At 37.7% G+C, this 23,588-nt stretch overlaps 1 protein-coding gene across 9 annotated transcripts in view; it reads left to right on the top strand.

Annotated features, from left to right (window-relative positions):
- NUBPL (NUBP iron-sulfur cluster assembly factor, mitochondrial) overlaps positions 1–23,276 on the top strand; it is a 290,082-nt gene extending 266,806 nt beyond the window's left edge. For 7 of the 9 annotated variants that reach the window (XM_003821202.6, XM_034937397.3, XM_034937401.3 and 4 more), the window contains 3 exons: positions 8,557–8,677; positions 12,206–12,288; positions 21,178–23,276. In XM_003821202.6, the coding sequence (XP_003821250.2) occupies positions 8,557–8,677; positions 12,206–12,288; positions 21,178–21,240 (267 nt within the window). In that variant the 3' untranslated portion in view covers positions 21,241–23,276. Of the gene's footprint in view, positions 1–4,629; positions 4,845–8,556; positions 8,678–12,205; positions 12,289–21,177 lie in introns of those variants that run through there. The other 2 variants (XM_008974688.6, XM_055097457.2) reach the window with 2 other exon arrangements.
- The last annotated feature ends 312 nt before the right edge of the window (positions 23,277–23,588 follow it).

The following is a 23,588-nucleotide window of genomic DNA, read 5'->3' on the forward strand; positions in this document are numbered from 1 at the left end:
CTGGGCACAGACTCCAGAAAAATGAGGACAAACTGGAATGCAGCTGCACCTCCAAATCTTCCTTTCACTGTCTCTGAACAAAGAAAACCAATAATGTGTAATGCCTAAGCCTTCATTTCCACCTTCCAGATCTCCCGCCACTTTACTTTTGGCAAACTTTAACCAGGAACCATGTAAGGAAGAGTCTAAGTAATTTGGTTCACTGTATAAACAAGTAAACGGTTGAACAAGCCAGCACAATGAGAGTCTACTACACATTCATCATATTTGCTAAAATTTATAAAAACTGATGGTACCAAAGATCCAGGCTGTGGAATGGCTGGAATTCTCATACATTGCTGGTGGTAGTATAAATTGATAGAACTTTATTTGGAAACTTTTGCTTCTTTAACGTATTAAGTTAAATACATATAACCTAATATCCAGCAAAAAAAAAAAAAAAAAGAGAGACATGTACTAAAACATTCACAGAAGCATTATTTACAGCAGCCAAAATCTGGAAACAACCCAAATGACCCAACAGGAGAATGGATATTTGTGGTATAGTCATTATAAAATCTTAGGACTCAGTGAAAATAAATTACAGGTACATAGTTTAGCTGGATGAATCACTTGGACACAAAAATATATATTGCATGATTCCATTAGTATCAAATTCAAAACAACACAAAATTGATTTATGGTGTTAGAAAGCAGGTTAGTGAATACCTTTGGGAATGTGTTTGGAGGATATATAGGGAAACTTCTGGGGTGTTGGCAACATTTTATTAACAGGGTCTTGGTAACATGGGCATACATTTTGGTGACTCCATTTTGCCTAAACTTAAGTACTTTTTTGTGTGTTCCTGATATACTTTGATGGAAGAGGTTAAAAATAAATAACTTGTAAACTTTAAAAATTATTCAGATATTTTACTTTTTTTTTTTACTTGTACTAAGTCTTCAGTACTTAGGGTGTATTTTATCCTTATAAGACATGTTAATTCAGACTAGCCACATTTCAAGTATTCAGTAGCCAGCCACACGTGACTAATGGCTACCCTTTTGGGCATTGTGGGTCTATAGCCCTACCATTTTAGAGCTTCTATGGAGTTAGACTTTATTTCAGGGCTTTCGTTGAAGTATTAATTAGGAAGAATAGGAGATTATTCCTCCCAAGGAACTCATCTTAATTTTACTGCTTTTGGTTTTTATAGAATATTTTCTATTGAAAAACAGATGGTTGTTTTTATATACAAGTTCACAAGACACCTAATATGTCATCGTTTTGGTTTTTTGTTCTTATTGCTTTATTACCATTCTTCTCATGACCACCTTTTTTAAAAGCAAACTTTTCATTGAAGCTGTGACATACATACATAAAAGGGCACAAATTATAGCTCAATGAATTTTTACAAAGCAAACATACCCACTGTTTGTATCCCAGAAATAGAATAGAGAGCCTAGAAATCATATATTTACAGTCAATTGATTTTTGACAGAGGTGCCAAGAACACACAATGGAGAAAGGACAGTTGCTTCAATAAATGGTGTTAGGACAATTGGATGTCCACATGCAGAAGAATGAAATTAGACCCTTATTTCACACCATATATAAAAATCAACCCAAAATGAAGTAAAGACTTACATGTAAGACCTGAAACTATGAAAGTATTAGAAGAAAACCTAGAAGAGAAGCTCTATGACATTGGTCTGGGCAATGATTTTTCTGGATAGACAAAATAGCAAAAATAGACAAATAGGATTACATCAAACTAAAAAGCTTCTGAACAGCCAAGAAAACAATCAACAGGGTGAAGAGACTACTTACAGAATGAGAGAAAATATTTGCAAAACATGCATAAGGAGTTAATATTCAAAATATATGAGGAACTCAACCCAATAGCAAGAAAACAAACAACCTGATTTTTTTAAATGGGTGAAGGATCTGAGTAGACATTTCTCAAGAGAAGACATACAAATGGCCAACAGGTATGTGAAAAAATGCTAGTATCACTAATCATCAGGGAAATGCAAATCAAAACCACAATGAGATATCCCCTCATACCTGTTAGAATAGCTATTATCCCCTCATACCTGTTAGAATAGCAAAAGAAAAGTGTTGGCGAGGATGTGAAGAAAAGGGAACCCTTGCACACTTTGGGTGGAAATATAAATTAATACAGCCATTAAGGAAAATAGTATGGAGGTTCCTTAAAAAAATTAACTATACAACTACCATATGATCCTACAGTCCCACTGCTGGGAATATATCCAAAGGAACTGAAATCAGTTTACCAAAGAGATACCTGCACTCACATGTTTACTGCAGCACTATTCACAATAGCCAAGATATGGAATCAACCAGCAGATGAATGGATTTTAAAAATGTGTATACACACACACATAGACACAGACAATGGAATACTATTTGGCCTTTAAAAAGAGAGAAATTGGCCAGGCGCGGTGGCTCACACCTGTAATCCCAGCACTTTGGGAGGCCAAGGCAGATGGATCACGAGGTCAGGAGATCGAGACCATCCTGGCTAACACGGTGAAACCCCATCTCTACTAGAAATACAAAAAAATTAGCCAGACGTGGTGGCGGGCGCCTGTAGTCCCACCTACTGGGGAGGCGGAGGCAGGAGAATTGTGTGAACCCAGGAGGCGGAGCTTGCAGTGAGCCAAGATCACGCCACTGCACTCCAGCCTGGGCAACAGAGCAAGACTCCACGTCTCAAAAAAGAAAGAAAGAAATCCTGTAATAACATGGATGAACCTGGAGGACATTATATGAAGTAGAATAAGCCAGGTACAGAAAGACTAATACTTCATAATCTCACTTATATGTGGAATCTAAAAAAAGTTGTATTATAGAGGTAGAGAGTAGAATGGTGGTTACCAGGGGCTGGGCAGCAGGGATTGGGGAAATGTCAGTCAAACAATATAAAATTTCAAAATAAGAAATAGAACATTACCAGCATCCTAAAAACTCCTGCCTGTGCCACCTTCTAGTCACTACCCCAAAATGGAACCCGAATTATAACACTATAGATTAGTTTTGCTTGTTTGTGAAATTTTTACAAACAGAATAATATAGTGTTATACGTTTGTGTGTCCGGTTTATTTTGTTTAAAATTATGTTTGTGAGATTCACTTATACTGCTGATAGTTGCCATCGTTCTTTTCTTGTCATTGCTCTGTAGCATTCCATTAAATATATCACAGTTTGTCCATTTTATTGTTGATGGACACGAGTAGTTTTCCATTTTTGACTATTATGACTAGTGCTGTTATGAACATTGTTGGACATGTCTTTTAGTGAATGTTTTGTCCATGTTTCTGTTGATACATAACTGGAAGTGGAATTGCTGGGCTGTAGTATAAACATGTATCAGTTTATGTAGATACTGCCAAACAGTTTTTTTAAATGATTGTACCCATTTCCACTCAACTGAAACAATGAATCTTACTTGTTTCACATTCTCACAAACATTTGATATAATTTTGTTTTTTGTTTAGTCATATTGATATTTCTTTTCTAATACAGTCTTAAGCATAAATGTACTTTGAGTATCTTCTTTTGTGGAATATCTGTTAAATCTCTTGCCCATTTCTTTATTGTATTATCTGGCTTTTCCTTATTGGTTTGCAGGAGTTCTTTATACATTATGGGTAAAAGTCCTTTGTCATGTATGTGTATTGTATATACCATCTCCCACTCTATAGCTTGCCCTTTCACTCTTGAATCATATCTGTTGATTAATTTCTTAATTTTAATGTAGTCCAATTTAATTTAAATAATTTCATTTGTGTCTAGTGTTTCTTTGTGTCCTGCTAGAAAAATCTCTGCCTGCCTGCAGCATTAGTGTATTGCCTATTTTTTTCTAAAAGCGTTATTACTTACCTCTCATATTTAGCTCTAAAATTCACCTGGAATTAATTGTTGTGTATGGAATGAGGTAGGAGGTTAAGATTCATTATTTTATATATGGATATCCAGTTAACATGCAGTACTATGTTGTCTCCATTGTAACTTAGTGACTTTCATGTATGGGTCGGTTCTGGGCTTTTTTTTTTTTTTTTTTTTTTTTTTTGAGACGGGGTCTTCCTCTGTCGCCTGGGCTGGAGTACAGTGGCACGATCTCAGCTCACTGCAAGCTCCGCCTCCCAGGTTCACGCCATTCTCCTGCCTCAGCCTCCTGAGTAGCTGGGACTACAGGCACCCGCCACCACGCCCAGCTAATTTTTGTATTTTTAGTAGAGATGGGGTTTCACCGTGTTAGCCAGGATGGTCTCGATCTGACCTCATGATCCGCCCGTCTTGGCCTCCCAAAGAGCTGGGATTACAAGCATAAGCCACCACGTCTGGCCTGTTCTGGGCTCTTTATTCTATTACAACCAAGTTTTTTGGTAAAATCAAGCAAAGTGGTATATGTGTGGGACGTTCTTAAGATGAGGAAATTCTAGAGTTAAGTGGAATTAATTTATTCAAGATGTCTAGGAAGCAATATTAGAACATTTATCCTTTAACTAGGAGAAGTTACATATTATCAGTAATAGAGCCAAGCTTAGTTATCAAAACCTCTGACTTTCAAACATATAAAGGGTTCTTTAGTTCCAAACTTTTTTTTTTCCTTTCTGAAATAGGGCCTTGCTCTGTCACCCAGGCTGGAGTACAGTGGCACAATCACAGAGCTCACCTCAGCCTCAACCTCCCAGGCTCAAGCAATTCTCCCACCTCAGCTTCCTGAGTGGCTAGGACCACAGGTGTGTGATACCACACCTGACTAATTTTTTTGTGTGTCGTGGAAACAGGGTCTTGCTGTGTTGCCCAGACAGGTCTTGAACTTCTGGGATTACAGGCATAAGCCACCATGCCCAGTCTACCTCCAGACTTTCAGTTATACATCCTTATTAGTAAATGATGTTTGAACATATAACCTAATATATGTATGAAATATATTTATTAATAAGTTATATATTGTATATGTAGTATACATATATTACATTAATATGTTATTTTCTTTATAAAACACACAAAATTGAAATTGAAAGGAAATCATAACATAGAAATAGAAATCCTAATGTTTTCTTTTTACACCTCTATATCAGCCAAGATGGGCTAGGTTATGTGTGTTATCAACTCTCAAATTTCAGTGGCTTAAAACAGCACAGGTTTATTTGTCTCATGCTCTGTGTCCATTGTGGTTTGGCTTCAACACTCCTCTGTATTGTATCGTTCTCTGTATTGTTCAACACCCTGGCACCCAGACTGATAGAGCAGCCACCAGCTGGACGCTTGCTTGTCATCAGGACAGAGGGAAAAATAATGAGGAATTAACACTTAAAGCTTTGGCCTAGATTTGACACATGGCACTTCTGCATACGTTTCATTGGCCAAAACAAGTTATGTGTTCCTACCTAATTTGAGGGAAGAAAAGTCCTAACCTTGTGCCCAGGCAGAGAAATGGACATATTTTAGACAGCATTAAAAGTTGACACCTCTCTCATGATCAGTTTTGGAGAACACAGCCCAGGATTTGTGTTTGTCTAAGAAAATAAACACACAAAGACAAGTCCATTTAGCTTCTTCCATTATTTTGTATTGTTTTTAACACACTGAAGTCCTGAGTAATGAGTCAACTACAACTACAGGCATAGTGGCCTCTCTTGCTTAAAACTCTGTAATGGCTTTTTAGCACTCATTATATAACTCAGACACCTTAATACAGCCTACAAGCCCCACCTTTCCAGCTTCATCTAACTCCACTCACACCACACCTTAGAGGCCTCAGACTGGCCTTTCAGTTCCTTGAAGGGAGACGTGTGCTCCCTACTTCTGTTTTGAATGTTTTTCTTCCCTTTTCCTTGTTTTTGCCCAGTCACTCTGTAGCTTTAAGATCAAATGTTTCTTCAAGGAAGCCCTCTCTGACTCCCAGAGTACATCAAGTCCTCTCTGTTCTACACTCTCATAATACCCTATGCTTTGCTTCCAGAGAAGCCATTCCATTTTATGAGTGTATTTTTGCACTATTCTTTGTTCAGTCAATTTCCTCCAATTACAGTACAAGCTCCAAAGGGTAAGGATCAAGTCTGTTTTGCTCAGCACTGTATGCTATTCCTTGTGTTTAGCCCAGTTACTGGCATATATTAAGAGCTCGTTAAATATTGAGTTTGGTTATAGTTTTATATTTTAGGTCTGTGACATTCGTGTAGTCTATAGAGAACATGTCTGAGATATTTATACAGTCCATAGAGAATGATTTGATAAGAAGATGTAAATCACACAAACTGCAAATACACACTTGTTCTATGCCTCTATGTCTTAGGGAGTCTAAGAGATTCCAAGGTCAGAATGTTTTTCCTGTTCTCTCTGAATTGAAATATACCCTCACAAAGATTTTCACTTTCTTTAGGTGTTTTTCCTTTTCTCACTTTTTGAGTGATAATTTTTTGTTTAAGTTGAGAGCCATACAGTCAGGGGATATATCACATTTAACATAAATGGCAGTAAAACTGCCCAAGCAGTGAGTGTATTATATAGGCATAGTTAATAAACAAGCTGTGTGATATTAAGCTATGTTTCTCTCTAGCTTTCTGGAGATAGTACTGAATTCCCAAAACACAGCGTGATTTATTTTTTGTGATAGTGTGCATCAGCAAAAGGGCATATATTAGATGCTTGGAAAATGCTTTGCTATAGATTTATGTCTTTTTACTATTTGTCTTCATATATAATTATTGGGGGCAACTTTAGTTTTTTCTGTTTCTCTTTTCAGAAAGAATAACAATTTTTTTCACCTTCTTATCTATATGTTTCATTGTGGACTATCAGTACTGTTCTTCATTTAAAATGCAAATGTTCTAATAATCTACAATCATAACCTTATGGTAGAACTGATACAGACATTGTAATCTCTAAGCCTCTGAAAATAGTGTTCTGCATTTTTATTCTAGAAGAGAGCTACTGCTCCTCATCAATGAGAGAGTGGGATTAAAAGGAACATGAGTAAGGATTATATTTGCAGAGCCTATCTATTTATTCAACAGTATTGTTGAATAATAACATTTCTTAAGTATCATCTTCCCTCAATATATGTGGGGGATTGGTTCCAGAATCGCCCTCCCCCCGCCACTGCATATTCCAAAATTCATGCATACTGAAGTCCCACAGTTGCTTCTAGGACATCAGCCATTCCAGTACTTGGGTTTTGTGGCGGGCAAATACTATATTTTTTATCTGTGGTTGGTTCAAAAAAAATTCACACATAAGTGGACCCCCCACAGTTCAAACTCATGTTCAAGGTTTAGCTGTATCTATTTTGTAGCAGACTCTAGGGAAACTTAGAAAGAGAATGACCTTTTCTATGAAACTTAATTTTGTTTCAGACAATAACATTCTGATAAGAGCTGAGTTTTACTCTTTTGTTAGCACTGTCAGTTTTCTCAACTATAGAATGGGAATGATAAAATAACCATCTCAGCTGGGCACGGTAGCTCACTCCTCTAATCCCAGCACTTTGGGAGGCTGAGGTGGGCGGATCACCTGAGGTTGAGAGTTCGAGACCAGCCTGACCAACATGAAGAAACCCCGTCGCTACTAAAAATACAAAATTAGCCGGGTGTGGTGGTGCACGCCTGTAATCCCAGCTACTCGGGAGGCTGAGGCAGGAGAATCACTTGAACCCAGGAGGTGGAGGTTGCGGTGAGCCGAGATCGCGCCATTGCACTCCAGCCTGGGCAACAAGAGCGAAACTCCGTCTCAAAAACAAACAAAACAAAAAACAAAATAACCATCTCATAAAGTTCTTGTGAAGAGTAAATAAGATAGTACATTTAAAGTACTTAACCCAGCACCTGGCATACAACAAACACTTCGTATATTTTAGATTTACTGTGAGACTTCGTCCAAAGTTACCTCTTAGGTATTTATTTTCCTCTGTTCCTCCCTTCTTATTTTTCTCCAAATTGTCATCAAAGATAAATTTCTAAAACAAAAATCTGATTGTATAACTACCTCTTTGATACCATCTTTTCAGCTTTGAAAACCTTTAGTGGTTTCCTGTTGTCTGAAGAGGAATGCCTCAAATACATGGATGGTATTCAGCATCTTCCCACGTGGCCCTAGCCTTCCTTCCCAAACCATCTTCTGCCTTGACCACCCACTGGGTTGCAGCCCAAGTAGGCCACACAGTTTTATTTTGCTACCTTGGCTTGTTGTCTTCCTTCTGTCTAGAATTCCTGCTGTGGGCCTCACCTCCTCATCACCCCACAACCTGAAGAAACAACTGTCTATGGGAAACTCAAAGATTTCTCTTCTTTCTAGGCAGAATTTTTGGTTCCTGTTCATTCATCTCTTTTTAGCATTTATTATGATATCAAAGGTAATTCTATATGTCTTGCTCTCTTACTAGCTCATGAGTTCCTTCAGAGCAGAGGCCATAGTTTATTCATCATTGTGATAACATTGATGAGTGCCACTAGAACTCAGTAGGCACTCTGTAAAAATTTGTTGAAGTAATGTATTAATATTTGGTTTAATTTTATTTTGATTTCAGTGTGTTTTTATTCTAGGTCCTTGGCCTTGTCCAAAACATGAGTGTTTTCCAGTGTCCAAAATGTAAACACAAAACTCATATTTTTGGTGCTGATGGTGCAAGGAAACTAGCACAGACCCTTGGTCTTGAAGTTCTAGGTAAGACTGTGGGATGTTCTTTTGTAGAAGAAGTGGCAGAAGAGAAAGTGGGGATGAGGCTTGATGATTAAGAGTGTCTCAGAGGCCGGGCACGGAGTCTCACGCCTGTAATCCCAGCACTTTGGGAGGTCGAGGTGGACAGATCACGAGGTCAGGAGATCGAGACCATCCTGGCTAACATGGTGAGACCCCGTCTCTACTAAAAATACAAAAAATTATCCAGGCGTGGTGGCGGGCGCCTGCAGTCCCAGCTACTCAGGAGGCTGAGGCAGGAGAATGGCATGAACCCTGGAGGCGGAGCTTGCAGTGAGCTGAGATAGCACCACTGCACTCCAGCCTGGGTGACAGAGTGAGACTCCATCAAAAAAAACAAAAAACAAAAAACAGTGTCTCTGAAAATAATGAGTTGCTTTTGGCTTTGTGTTTTAAATTAATAATAGCACAGTTCTATGTGTTAACCTTTCTTTGGCTTTTTTGAATAGGTTTGTTCTGTCAACTATGATAATTTCTATTTTAAATAAAAACTGTCTATAACTTAAATTTGAGAATAGAGTTTTGTAGTCCAAGTACTGTAATTTGAAGCCATATTTTAAATGATACTCATCAGTGTGTTTGCTAAGTTGGGTGTACATCTCTCAGTAGAAACAGGTACATTAAAATGTCTGTTCCGTATGTTGTAAAAACCTCTAAAAGTGTTCGTTCTTAGTGCATATGTAAAAATGCCTTCCTGATTAATTCTTTATTTGTTAGTCTTTCTGCTTTAGAATGGCAGTATTTACTGTTTTCTGTAATATTTAATGTGTTTGATATGTCTTTAAAATATGGCACCTGAAATTTACATTGTACGTACTGTTCATGGCACTGAACTGAAGAGTTCATTAGTGCTATGAGGAAAACTAAAATCATGTGTTAAATAAGCAAAACACAGGTTTTGGATAAAACATGATGTTCCAAAAATCCACAGGCAACTTAACAGACTTTTTAGAAAACATGTTTTGATATTCTAATTGTGAATGGGTTTCTGTTCTTGCCAAAGGCAGGTGTTAGATGCTGAATAGGGAAGGCATAAAGTGAATTATTAGACTTAGGTAGTTAAAAATTAAGATCCCTAGAGATTAAGGAATTTCAAAACATTCTCTGTTATAATTAAGTTTCTAAAAGTTGATGTTAAATATATTATTGTTATGCATTTGCACTATAGCAGCCACTACAATACCAGGTGAATACTAATGATATGTTTTGATACATTGCTATAATTATAGCCACTAATTATATTCTGCAACTGTTTTTCATTTAACCCAGAAAGTTCAATTTTCCAAATCTGCATAATAACAGATTGACATTCGCTTATATAATAAAGTAAATGTGTAATTATAATGGCATTATTGAATTATACTGACAACATTGTAATTTCCTAACTTACAAATGAGCTGAACAATTTCCTAAGTCAGTTATTTAGAATTTGAAACATTTCATTGAGAAACAATGGTATGTATGGAAGTTACATTTTAACCAATGGCTCACAGATGTACAATTACCCTAAAAATGTATCAAAAACACTGATTACTGATCACAAAAATTTGATGGTGCCCTAGACTGCTATGTCTGACAGTGTTAGGGGAAAAATCATTTAGAGTTCCTCGTTAGGGCACGTCCCCTCCTTTTAATGTAGTCATGGGTCCCATGGTGTCTCCCATGAAGTGGAGCAGGGCTTCAATTATGAAGAGGTTGGAATTGGGAATGAGGAACTGAAATCAGGGAAAAAGCTTTCTCAGCTCTGGCCTCTTGGCCAGTTGAACTTCCTGGGAACCCTTATTTGTCCTTTACTGACTCCCTGGCAGACTCTTAATTCAGTGGGTCGTATTTTAAATGATTATTTGGTACGATAGCTCTTGAGAACCTTATCTGTATTTACCTACAGGGACAGTTTATGCATAGTAGTTAAGGTCTCAGACCATCTCACAGAAAACCCTTTAACCTATTATATGTCTGAAATGTTTCCTCATTTCTTTCAGACTTAGCACCTCAAAAATACTTCTCAGGCTCAGACTGCTCCTCACTCACTTTTACTTTTTAAAAATCCCTGTCTAGATACAACAATTAGCCCATTACCATTCTTACTACGCACCTATTTTTAACAAGATTTTTCCCCTTCTTGGTCTAATCTTCTGTGTCTGTAGGTAGGATTGTGAGTATCTGGAGAGCAGAAATGATGTCAATAGATGGCTATATAAAGGTGAAGGTTTTACTCTTTTACCTTCCATTTCTGCAGTAGAAAAGAAATCATTCATGATTCTTTACTAGAATGACAGTTCATAAATTGAGAGGAAAAAAATTTCATTTCTAAGCATTTTCTATAACATTTTTGCTGCTTGCTCCTGTGACAGTTTCCTATAGTCCGAAGTTGATCTAGAGACTAGGAATCAAATTTAATGAAAAGCTGATCCTTAAGTGGTTACTAAAATATCATGTATTTGTCATTTGGCCGTTGGATATTGAGGACTTATAGTTTAAGATCACAGCATTTGACGAGGATCATGAAATAACATTTACTTTTCCATGTACTTCGTAGTATATACTGTAATATTTTTATAACATATACTTCATTATTTAAATTTCCTGACATGGTGCTAAATGACTTATTTGAATAAAGCACCACATACACGTATGTTTTAATAACTTTTGCATGGATTTGGAGTGGTTCTGAGAACGCTAAGTACCATGGCAAGTCAACTTTTCTGCTTAAGACCCCACTCACTGTGCTTTAAATCTCAGTCTTGATAGACTTCATTTGTGATAGTGTGCTGGAAAGAGTATATTGGATGAGGGGTCAGAATTTAGGTCAGCTCCTAAATCCCACTGCCTAATAGTAATGTGTCCTCAAGAAAACACACCTCTCCCATCTCAGTCTGTATTTTGGAGGTTCTTATCATATACTTGCTGAGATCTCACCAAGCTCACAAGTTATATATGGTGCTACATAGGTTAGTAAATAATAAGAGAAAAATAATTCTGTCTGATAAAGAGACAGATAGTTGAGATAACAGGTCTGGCCTACTTTTGACCAGTTCTTTGAGCTCACTCCATTTGCCAACATCAGGAAGGTTATTTTGTTGTACTTTTTTTTGAACTACTTTGCCTCCCCATATTTTTCTCTTCAGTTTCCTCTTATTATGTGGCATGATGTGTCTATATCAGATATTAATGGGAGAAATCATTTGCAAATGTCTTCCAAGCCATTGCTTGCTTGGAGACTTCCAGCAAAGAATAAATCAGAGGCCTCATCCCTTGATGTGGTGCCACAGAGCTTTCCTATATAAACATACAATCACTGTACTACTCTAAAATAGAGTATCTTGTTTGTAATTCCCATTTGAAATTTCTTTTTCAAAGATTTAGCAATTAGAAGATAGTCAATTTGAATCAATTTAGTTCCGATTTTGTTTCTTTCCATAGTTCAAATAGTGAGATTCAAAATGCCTATATGAACTTTTCTGGTTCTAATGGATGTCTGCTGGGCTCTTTTAGGAGACATTCCCTTACACCTTAATATAAGGGAAGCTTCAGATACAGGCCAGCCAATTGTGTTTTCACAGCCTGAAAGTGATGAGGTAAGTTCCATTTTTGGACACATATTTTTATTTCTTTTTATGTACTTTTGAAATACAGAAAGAAAGTTGGGAAGATTAAGCGTTTATATTTGCAGTGCATATATATTTAAACAAGGATTATTTAACTTGTCCAAAGCATCTTTAAGTTACTGTCATGTACAGTAAGCTTCCAGTGCTGGCTCTAAATTATCATCTAAACAAGTTTACCTACAGAGAATCATCACCCAACCAGTTTTCTCAAGAAAAGCATGAAAAGAGAGTTTGTAAAATTCTTATATTGCTGGCTAGCAATATCTAACTGCCCAAGATTATTATATTTCAGTATTAGAAGTTCAACTGATTGGAGAAGGAAGCCTAATGCAAGAAAGTATTGAATTGGATATAAGGCAATTGTGTAAACCATTAGAGGTGGGATTTTTTTTTCTTTCCTTTTTCTTCAGACAGGGTTTTGCTCTGTCACCCAGACCGAAGTACAATTGTGCGATCCCAGCTCACTGCAGCCTTGACTTCCCATGCTCAAGCAATCTTCGCATCTCACCCTCCCCTCCCGAGTAGCTAGGACCACAGGTGTACACCACCATGCCCTGCTAATTTTTTTTTTTTTTATGGAGACAGGGTCTCACTATGTTGTCCAGGTTGGTCTCGAACTCCTGGACTCAAGTTATCCTCCCATCTTGGCCTCCCAACATGCTGAGATTATAGGCATGAGCCACCATGCCCAGCCTAGAGATGAAATTTTCATTGCATTTATTTTAATAAATATAACTGGGAAGGTGAGGTGAAAAGACTAGTAGTGTTTCATTAGCCAACATCATTGGAGATATAGTTGATAGATTTTCAAAATTACTGCCACATAAAATCTTTAAGCATAAAATATTTTAATCTTTTTAAAAATAGAAATAAAATTAATCATACATATTTTTTCTTTCCTAAATAACACTTGCTATTTAACTTGGAAACTGAATCATCATCTGGCACATCAGTTCAGATGTTGTTCCTTTGTTGAACAGCCCCAATCAATCTTCTAATAGTTTTTCTTTTCTTTTTTTCTTTTCCTTAACTAATGGGTATAGCTTTACAGTACTGGTATTTTTTCCAAACATAACTGCTGTTCTTTATATTCTAGTTTTCTTCCTTTAACCTTCTGTGAACTGGAAAATAAAGGAGCCAAGTTTGGTTAGAGCTGTAAAGTAAGAGTAAATGAACAGTAATCTTGGATGAGTAAAGCATATTCATTTTGAGTGATCTGTTTTCTGCGTTTAGAGGTCCTTTCCTTTTCTTAAGAGTCAGCAGCTATGGTATAGGTGATTGTTTTGCTGGTGATATGATCTCTGAGTAGATATGGTATAACAGTTACCATTATTTTTCTCTTCTCTGCCTTTTAGGTATTAAATGTTAAATTTCCTTTTCAGTCTTTCTCAACAATTTTTCAGCTAAGCAAAAAACCATAATCCTTTATCATCTTCGTAATTAAAGTCTGCCAATCCCAACTACCATAGCTGTACTTTATGCAATATATGAAAAAGTTCTTTGAAAATTGAGGGTTTTTTTGCTTTAATTACACACTTTTAAGTGCCTCCTGAGAACAGACTATAAAGACATTTCACAGTGATTCCTAGTGAATAAGAATAATTTCTTATCAGTGTATTTCAATTAAGAGTTCAGATTTTTATTATGGTTTTCACCTGTTCATTATTTTTTCTTTGAAATCCTCCAGAAGTAAGAAACATTTCATTGAAGTTAGAGGAATGTAATAAAACAGAGAACATATAGCCACCATCCAAAGATAATATGATTTAATACTCTAAATAGCTTTGTTAGATTCTCGAAGGGGATCTCTGCATGGCAGGAAGAGCACTAAATCTGAGTCATCATGGGGTACCAAGTTTGCCACTTTCGATGTGTGACCTAAAGCAAGTTTTCTAACCTCTCTGAACCTTTCTCTCCATCTATAAATTGATGTCATAATGAGGAAGATGAGAAGGAATAAATGAAATAATAATGTGAAAATACCTTGAAAAATGCCAAGTAGAATATAACTGTATTTACCTTCTGAAACTGCCTGTATAAGATGTCATGACACTAAATGTCTCTCCTCTTCCCTTTGCTAAAGAGCTGAGTCCACTTAGTGTCCTTGACGTGGTATCAAGTAAATATCACTCTTTGATGTTATTTAAAAATCAAAGTAGGCCCGGCGCGGTGGCTCACGCCTGTAATCCCAGCACTTTGGGAGGCTGAGGCGGGCAGATCACGAGGTCAGGAGTTTGAGATCAACCTGGCCAACATGGTGAAACCCCGTCTCTAGTAAAAATACAAAAATTAGCTGGGCGTGGTGGCCCACACTTCTAATCCCGGCTACTTGGGAGGCTGAGGCAGGAGAATCACTTCATCCTGGGAGGCGGAGGTTGCAGTGAGCCGAGTTCACGCCATGGCACTCCAGCCTGGGCAAAAAGAGCAAAACTCCGTCAAAAAATAAAAATAAAAAAATCAGGGTAGCAGAATTTGAATCATGAGAGAAGAATTCCCAGCTTCAACATCAAAGACAGTAACTCCTAGACACTAAGAAGCTGTGATCGAGGCCTAGCATCAGAATCCTCCAGTTAGTCTTGTGATGAATCTTGCCTCCTGAAAGCCTCCTTCCCTTTCCCCCGTGAACTCAAATAGAAATGTGCTCTTAGAAACTAGTCACAACGCTCTCACCAGATTCTGTTGTATTCATAGAAGCATAATACCTATTCTGCCTGCATGTCTTCATTTAAAGAATGAAGGAAGTGTTTATTTGCCAACATGATAAAACTTCTGCAGAAGTTAATGGGGCAAAACCTATAATCTTATTTGTTAATTATCCACTTTAGACTGATACTGTTGTTTTGTTTTGTTTTGTTTTGTTTGAGACCGGATCTTACTCTGTCACCCAGGTTGGAGTGCAGTGGCACGATCTCATCCTCCCAAGTAGCTGGGACCACTGGTTCACACCACCACATCCAGCTAATTTTTTGTGTTTTTGGTAGAGATGGGGTTTCACCATGTTGCCCAGGCTGGTGTCAAACTCCTGAGCTCAGGAGATTCACCTGCTTTAGCCTCCCAAAGTGCTGGGATTACAGACATTAGCCACCACGCCTGGCCTAGACTGATACTTTTTATTGTTTACTTTTAGGGGTTGACTCATAGGCACAATTATAAATCAGTAAATGTTTAATCGTTAGCTTTTTGTCTTCCTTCTTACTCCACCTTCTCCATTTTCTATCACTCCATCCTCCCAGCACCAGGTGTTAGGGCTCTTATTCTCTGCCCACAAAATCCTTTAGAATTACACACTGAGGATTTAACTCTCCCAGTAACATTTAACTTTCAGAAGAGGCAAACACTAAAAAGGTAGTGATTAATTTAAAGATATGAATTGTGGTGAATTTAAGACATCATTGGAAATGTTGGAAGAGCTGTTAGTACCAATTAAAAAGTACTAATAGTCTGCTGCTTGCTCAGACAATGGGCAAAACCTTCTGCACATGTACACCATTTAGGAAAAGCAAGTAAGACTCCAAATGTGAGTAGTGTAAAGTAGCCAAAGAAAACAATAGAGGAGGGGTGAGAAGGCGATATTTAGAATTCAGAACCCCTAAATTCAATAGCATCCCCGCATGCTGGTATGATTAATATTGTTGATGCAATTAAAACTACCTTCTGCTCTTGATTAAGACCAGAATACAAGGAATGGACCTGTGATTAGCTGATAACATTGTGGTTTTATCCTTTTTATCAAGTAAGAATATTAGCTACAGAAAGATGTGCTATAAGATATTCCTGGTAAAGACTTTCAAATATTAGTGGGAACTTTATTTTCTTACAATTTCTAAATTATCACCTCACAATCTTAATATGAAATGACTGTGTATGATAAATTGGGACTTCAAATATTTAAAAACAAAAACAAAGGAAAAGACCTTTGTGCACTTTGGTTACCATTCATTCCCTGTTGCTAGTTAATGGCATAGCGGACAGTAGGGTCCAACTGTATTATCTGTGCCTCTAGATGACCTAACAAAAAGATCTTGAATAGGAGAAAAGGGTTAGTCTGTGTAGAGTTGATGAAAGAAGAGAGTATTAATAGTTTGAGTTATCTCAGTTATGTCCTTTACATATGATATGTGTGTGTGTTACTTTTTTGCTAGTTATGGATTAAACAAAAGAAAGATAGATTTGATTTAATTATTCCTCAGGTGGGAACAGTGCCCAAAGGACATGTTCATATGAGCTCTTCAATGAGATTGTAAATTTCTTGAGACTATAATGATAATAACAGCAGCTACAGATATTTATTATATGCTTCCTCTGTACCAACAATTCACATGCCGTATTCTCACTTAATACTCCGAAAATGCTTTGAGCTAGATATAATTATTATAACCAGTTTACAGATATGGAAACTGAGCCTAGAAGGGTTGAGTAACTTGCCCAAAGCCTCACAGCTGGTAAGTAATAAAGCCAAGATTCTAAACCATGGCTGTCTGACTTCAAGGCCCCAACTCTTCACCAATGAACTGTTCTGCCCCTCTTTTATATCATTACACACCACAGATTTCCCAACACAATGCCTTGCACACAATACAAACCAAAATGTATTTGTTGAAATAAAACTGCACTGGCTAAAAAATTTAGCCTCAACAGTTTTTGAGAAATTGAAACTGTTAAACTAAGCACTTTCAGTGGTTTCTCAGCAACTGACAATCTGTTACTTTGAATGTGATATATTAGAAGTCAAAGTTTGGAGATAGTCCATTAAAAAGGAAAGGTTAAATGTAGCCAATTTGATTGTTCTGGAATTATTCAGTATTTTTTGTATTCTGATAGGTTTATGTCTCTAATTTAATGTAGATAAATACTAAAAGATTACAGAATGATGGCCTTGTCTCATCTTGCTTTAGTGAACTTTAAATTTTCATCACAAAATATTAGGCATAAGTACATAGAAAAGCTACTAGGAGATAAAAGGTATTTATAAAGATGTATGGGTGAAAATCAGCACATTTGATTTGAGAGAAACCTTTCTTTATAAGTAGATGTTATTTCTATTTATAAACAAAAACTATTGTTTCTGTTAACTACAGCAGAGAAGAACCCATTTTTAGACTATGCTTTATGATTATAATTACTTGTATTTGGGTTTACTGTTTAACATGTGGTGTAGTGGAAAAAGCTGGACTTTAGAGTCAGTTGGACCCAGGTTTGAAGGTTTTCCAGCCTGACTTCATGACCTTGAGCAAATAACTCCTGGTTTCATCATCCAAGTTGAGCTGATGATGCTTGTTTTACGTGTCTAAGTGAGATTATTTACATAAAGTACTTGGTATAGTAGGTACTCAATAAAAACATTTAAAGCCTTATTCATGTTTTTAGAGTTTTTTTTTATTAAGGACTCTCTTAAAATGACTTTTAATACTTTTCTGGTAAAATAAATCATGATTTAGCTGTTAGGGCTCAAGCATAGTCTTTAAAAATAAAGACATGCGAAACACTCTTAAAGCACTTCATCAAGTCAGGGCAAATAGACCACAAACATCTCTTTTTACTGTGCAGAGTCTGGGAATTGGTCAGCTTAGGTTCAAAGCCCAGCTCATCTCTTACTAGCTATAATGTTTTCGACAAAATTATTTACCTTTCTGGATGTTTCCTTATCTGTAAAGTTGGGATAATGATAGAATTTACCCCCAGAGTAACTGTGAAGATGAATAACACTTGGCAAATATTAAGTACTCAGTAAATCTTAGCTGTTTTCATTAGTTGTATATAAATATATAACTGTAAGCATATTATTTTATTCGTTTGTTTTCACACTGCTGATAAAGACATACCAGGGACTGGGCAGTTTACAAAAGAAAGAGGTTTGTTGGACTTACAGTTCCATGTGGCTAGGGAGGTCTCACAATCATGGAGGAAGGTGAATGGCAAGGAGGAACAAGTCATGTCTTACATGGATGGCGGCAGGCAAAAAGAGAGCTTGTGCAGGTAGACTCCCATTTTTTTTAAGCTATCAGATCTCATGAGATTCACTGTTATGAGAACAGCATGGGAAAGACCCACCCCATGATTCAATCACCTCCCACCAGGTTCTTCCCATGACACATGGGAATTGTGGGAGTTACAATTGAAGATGAGATTTGGGTGGGGACACAGCCAAACCATATCACTCCACCCCAGCCCCTCCCAAATCACATGTCCTCACATTTCAAACCCAATCATGCCTTCCCAACAGTCCCCGAAAGTCTTAACTCATTTCAGCATTAATTAAAATGTCCACAGTCCAAAGTCTCATCTGAGACAAGGCAAGTCCCTTCCGCCTATGAGCCTGTAAAATCAAAAGCAAGTTAGTTACTTCCTAGATACAGTGGGGGTACAGGCATTGGGTAAATACAGCTGTTCTAAATGGGAGAAATTGGCCAAAACAAAGGGGCTACAGGCCCCATGCAAGTCTGAAATCGGGTGGGACAGTCAAAGCTTAAAGCTCCAAAATTATCTCCCTTGACTCTATGTCTCACATCTAGGTCACGCTGATGCAAGAGGTGAGTTCCCATAGTCTTGGGCAGCTTTGCCCCTGTCGTTTTGCAGAGTATAGCCTCCCTCCCGGCTGCCTTCATGGTTTGGCGTTGAGTTTCTGCAGCTTTTTCAGGCACACCGTACAAGTTGTCAGTGGATCTGCCATTGTGGGGTCTGGAGGATGGTGACTGTCTTCTCACAACTCCACTAGGTCGTGCCCCAGTAGGGACTCTGGGGGCTCTGACCCCACATTTCTCTTCTGCACTGCCCTAGCAGAGGTTCTTCGTAAGGACCTCGCCCCTACAGCAAACTTCTGCCTGGGCATCCAGGTATTTCCATACATCTGAAATCTAGGTGGAGGTTCCCAAACCTCAATTCTTGATTTCTGTGCACCCACAGGCTCAACACCATGCGGAAGCTGCCAAGGCTTGAGGCTCGCTGCACCCTCTGAAGCCATGGCCTGAGCTCTTCATTGGCCCCTTTCAGCCATGGCTGGAGCAGCTGAGGAGCAGGGCACCAAGTCCCTAGTCTGCACACAACACGGGGACTCTGGGCCCAGCCCAGAAAAATTATATTTTCCTCCTAGGCCTCCAGACCTGTGATGGGAGAGGCTGCCATGAAGACCTCTGACATGCCCTGGAGACGTTTTCCCCATTGTCTTGGGGATTAACATTCGGCTCCTAGTTACTTATACAAATTTCTGCAGCAGGCTTGAATTTCTCCTCAGGAAATGGGATTTTCTATTCCTATCACAGTGTCAGGCTGCAAATTTTCTGAACCTTTATGCTCTGCTTCCCTTATAAAACTGAATACCTTTAACCTCTTGAATGCTTTGCTGCTTAGAAATTTCTTCTGCCAGGTACCCTAAATCATCTTTCTCAAATTCAAAGTTCCACAAATCTCTAGGGCAGGGACAAAATGCTGCCAGTCTCTTTGATAAAACATAACAAGAGTCACCTTTGTTTCAGTTCCCAACAACTTCCTCATCTCCATCTGAGACCATCTTAGCCTGGACCTTATTGTTCATATCAGTATCAGCATTTTTGTCAAAGCCACTGAAGTCTCTGGGAAGTTCCAAACTTTCCCACATTTTCCTGTCTTCTTCTGAGCCCTCCAAACTGTTCCAACTGCTGCCTGTTACCCAGTTCCAAAGTCACTTCCACATTTTCGGGTATCTTTTCAGCAACGCCACACTCTACTGGTACCAACTTACCGTAATAGTTTGTTTTCACACTGCTGATAAAGACATACCAGAGACTGGGCAGTTTACAAAAGAAAGAGGTTTATTGGACTTACAGTTCCATCTGGCTAGGAAGGCCTCACAATCATGGAAGGAGGTGAAAGGCAAGCAGGAACAAGTCGTCTTACATGGATGGTGGCAGGCAAAAAGAGAGCTTGTGGAGAGAGACTCCTGTTTTTAAAGCTATCAGATCTCATGAGACTTATTATCACAAGACCAGCATGGGAAAGACCCACCCCGTGATTCAATCACCTCCTACTGGGTTCCTTCCACAACACATGGGAACTGTGGGAGTTACAATTCAAGATGAGATTTGCGTGGGGACACAGCCAAACCGTATCAATTATCAATGTAGAAATTAATGGTTTTAGAAAATTTTACTATTGTGTTCTACAGTTACTTTTTATGAATAAGGTAGAGGATATAAGTAATTTTGCATTACATTTATTTAAAGGAACTCTTAAAATGCAAATATCATTACCATGCAGGCATTAGGTTAGCTTGTGGCCCACTCTGTGGCTTAAGAGCTGCTCTTAGTGTCCCATGACACTGGGATCCCAGACATAAGGAGTGTAACAATGGAACCAGGATTTTTTGCATGATATCCATTTTTTACCAGGTGAAAGAGCCTATAGGTGCTTGGTGCTGGTATTACACACCATTCTCGGGGAGATGAAGAAAATGCTTTCCTAAGATAAACTGTAGCATGGTAATAAATAGTCCTCCTTAAAATGACTAACAGCTCTTATAAAGAAGTTTTGGCAGTCTCTAACTCAAGATATCAATTTTTCAGAGCAAAAAGGTGTAATCTCTCTGCAACTAGACTGGGTTGCTAGTTTGCTGACACCAGAATTAGAATTTGGAAAACAGTAATTTCTGGTACTAAATATTACTTCAGAGTCACCTTCCAAATAATTACCCTCCAAATAATCTAAAATTCTTTCTTCCTTGTGCCGCCTGCAATGTATACAGCACTATCTTCTCAATACTGAATTTCCTCATCTCACTCAGCCTTTTTACTATCAAATAGAGTGGGCCTCTATAACAAACAGTTGATGAGTCATTCAATGTCTGCTGAAGAGAAATACAGAACAAATAAGTTTGTTCTTTTCCAGGCCAAAGCTTACTTGAGGATTGCTGTGGAAGTGGTAAGAAGATTGCCATCACCTTCAGAATGATTCCCCAAGTGTCCTGGAAATTTGCCTGGTACTGACATTAAGAGGACCTTTGGAAATCAGCAATGTGGTGATGGAACCTACAGAAATAATAGAAATCATAACTGTTTTATTTCTAAGGAAAGAATGTCTTCATATCTGACTTGCTAAGCTAAGGTTCACAAAACTTTGATGTATCAATGTTAACTGCTATATTTAGGAATTTTTTGAAAGCTGGTGTGTACCACCTGCAAAGAACTGCATTTTATTTTATTGAATTACCCCTTTAGAAATCATGAGTTTATGATGTTACAAGTCCATTTTGGGAGAGAACTGTACACTTTTTGCAGGACCACAGAATTAGTAATTTAAATGATATACTAAATTTGTGTATGGGCATAAGTATTACGCCTTCCCACCAGGCAATTTGGACTGTCTTTGAATCCTGTCTTTGGTACTGTCTTGGATATGTTCTTAATATGAACCTCTGCTTCTTCATCTGGATCACACCGTACCCCAGACTTAATGAATTTCAGTCTCCAGGAGTGGAGCCTGAACATATGTATTTTTAGTAAGACCATGATGATGTTGATGATGATTCTGGTAATCATGGCAGTAAGAATAATAGCTAACATTTAACAAGTTAATTATAATTGTTCTTCCATTTGTGTGAGTGGGTACTATTGTCTCCATTTTACAGATAAGTAATTTGAGATATAATTTGAAGGCACTCAACCTTGAGTGTCTTGCTGAGAGTTACTGTATCTAGCAAGTGATGGAGCTTGGATTTGAACTTGAGTAATTCGATATTAGATTCATCTTTTTGTACACCAATGTGCTTTTGTTAATTAAAAAAAGTGGGTGGTGGCTAGGCGTGGTGGCTCACACCTGTAATCCCAGCACTTTGGGAGGTTGAGGCGGGTGGATCATGAGGTCAGGAGTTCAAGACCAGCCTGACCAACATGGTGAAACCCCGTCTCTACTAAAAATACAAAAATTAGCTGGGCGTGGTGGCATACGCCTGTAATCCCAGCTACTCGGGAGGCTGAGGCAGGAGAATCATTTCAACCCGGGAGGCTGAGGTTGCAGTGAGTGGAGATTGTACCACTGCACTCCAGCCCGGTCAATGGAGTGCGACTCCATCTCAAAAAAAAAAAAAAAAAAAACATTGGGGGAGATGCAATATTTAGCATTTCCTCAAACTTTTTTTGGCCATGAAATCCACCCCCCCCTTTTTCAGAGCATTTCATGAAGTTCACATTTCAAATAATACATTTTGAAAAACATTTATCTTGTCTAATTGAAGCTCAAAGAGATAGAGTCAATGACTTTTCAAAGTCAGGTAGCAGATAGTTTTAAAGCTGCAAGTACTGATAAGTGTGAGCCATTAGTTAATTCACATTTATAAAGAAGTGGTCTGTCACTTTTGGCAAATGTCTTGACATCTGTTGCTCTACAGTTCTCAACTAGAAAATTAGACATAGAGTTTCACATTATTATAAGCATGTTTTCACACAAAAACATGTACATTGATGTTTATTGCAATTTTATGTGTAATAACCAAAAGCAACCCAGATTTTCTTCATTGGGTAAATGATTAAACAAACCATAGTACATTCATACCGTGAGTGCTACTCAGCAATAAAAAAGAACAAACTATGGGTACAGGCAGCAACTTATAATTCCAGAGAATTATGCTGAATGAAAAAAGCCAATTTAAAAAGGTTTTGTACCAAAAGATTCCATTTATATAACGTTCTTGAAGTGACATAATTATAGAAATGGAGAACAGATTAATGGTGGCTGTGTTAAGGAGGGGGTGAGGATGGGAGAGAATTGGGCGTGGCTGTGAGAAACATGAGGGATCCTTGTGATGATGGAAATGTTCTATATCACAGCTATCAATGTCAGTATCCCAGTTGTGATATTGTGCTATAGTTTTGCAAGATGTTATCACTGGGGGAAATTGGGTGAAGGGCACATGGAATCTCTGTATTATTTCAACTGCATGTAAATCTACAATTATCTCAAAATAAAAATAAAAGTTAAAAAAACACAAACTGCTATATCTGAACTGAAATTTACTGGACCAAATTATACTAATTAATATCATGAATAAAATTATTTGTGGACACACTGTAATCATATCACTCTGAGAAGGAAGTAATGACTTAAAGTTTCAGATATTCTTTGTGTATTTATTGTCTGTTGAGGAAGAAGAAAATATAGATGATCACTGAGCACTTGTGAATACAAAAATTACTTAAACCAAACTTAACTTTTTTCAAAAAAAGAATGACTTAAAGTTGTATGTCACCATTTAATACATATCATAGGGAAATGGGAAAGATGGTCTTTACTCATAAATACAT

This window comes from Pan paniscus, chromosome 15 (assembly GCF_029289425.2).
Source record: "Pan paniscus chromosome 15, NHGRI_mPanPan1-v2.0_pri, whole genome shotgun sequence".
Taxonomy (NCBI): domain Eukaryota; kingdom Metazoa; phylum Chordata; class Mammalia; order Primates; family Hominidae; genus Pan; species Pan paniscus.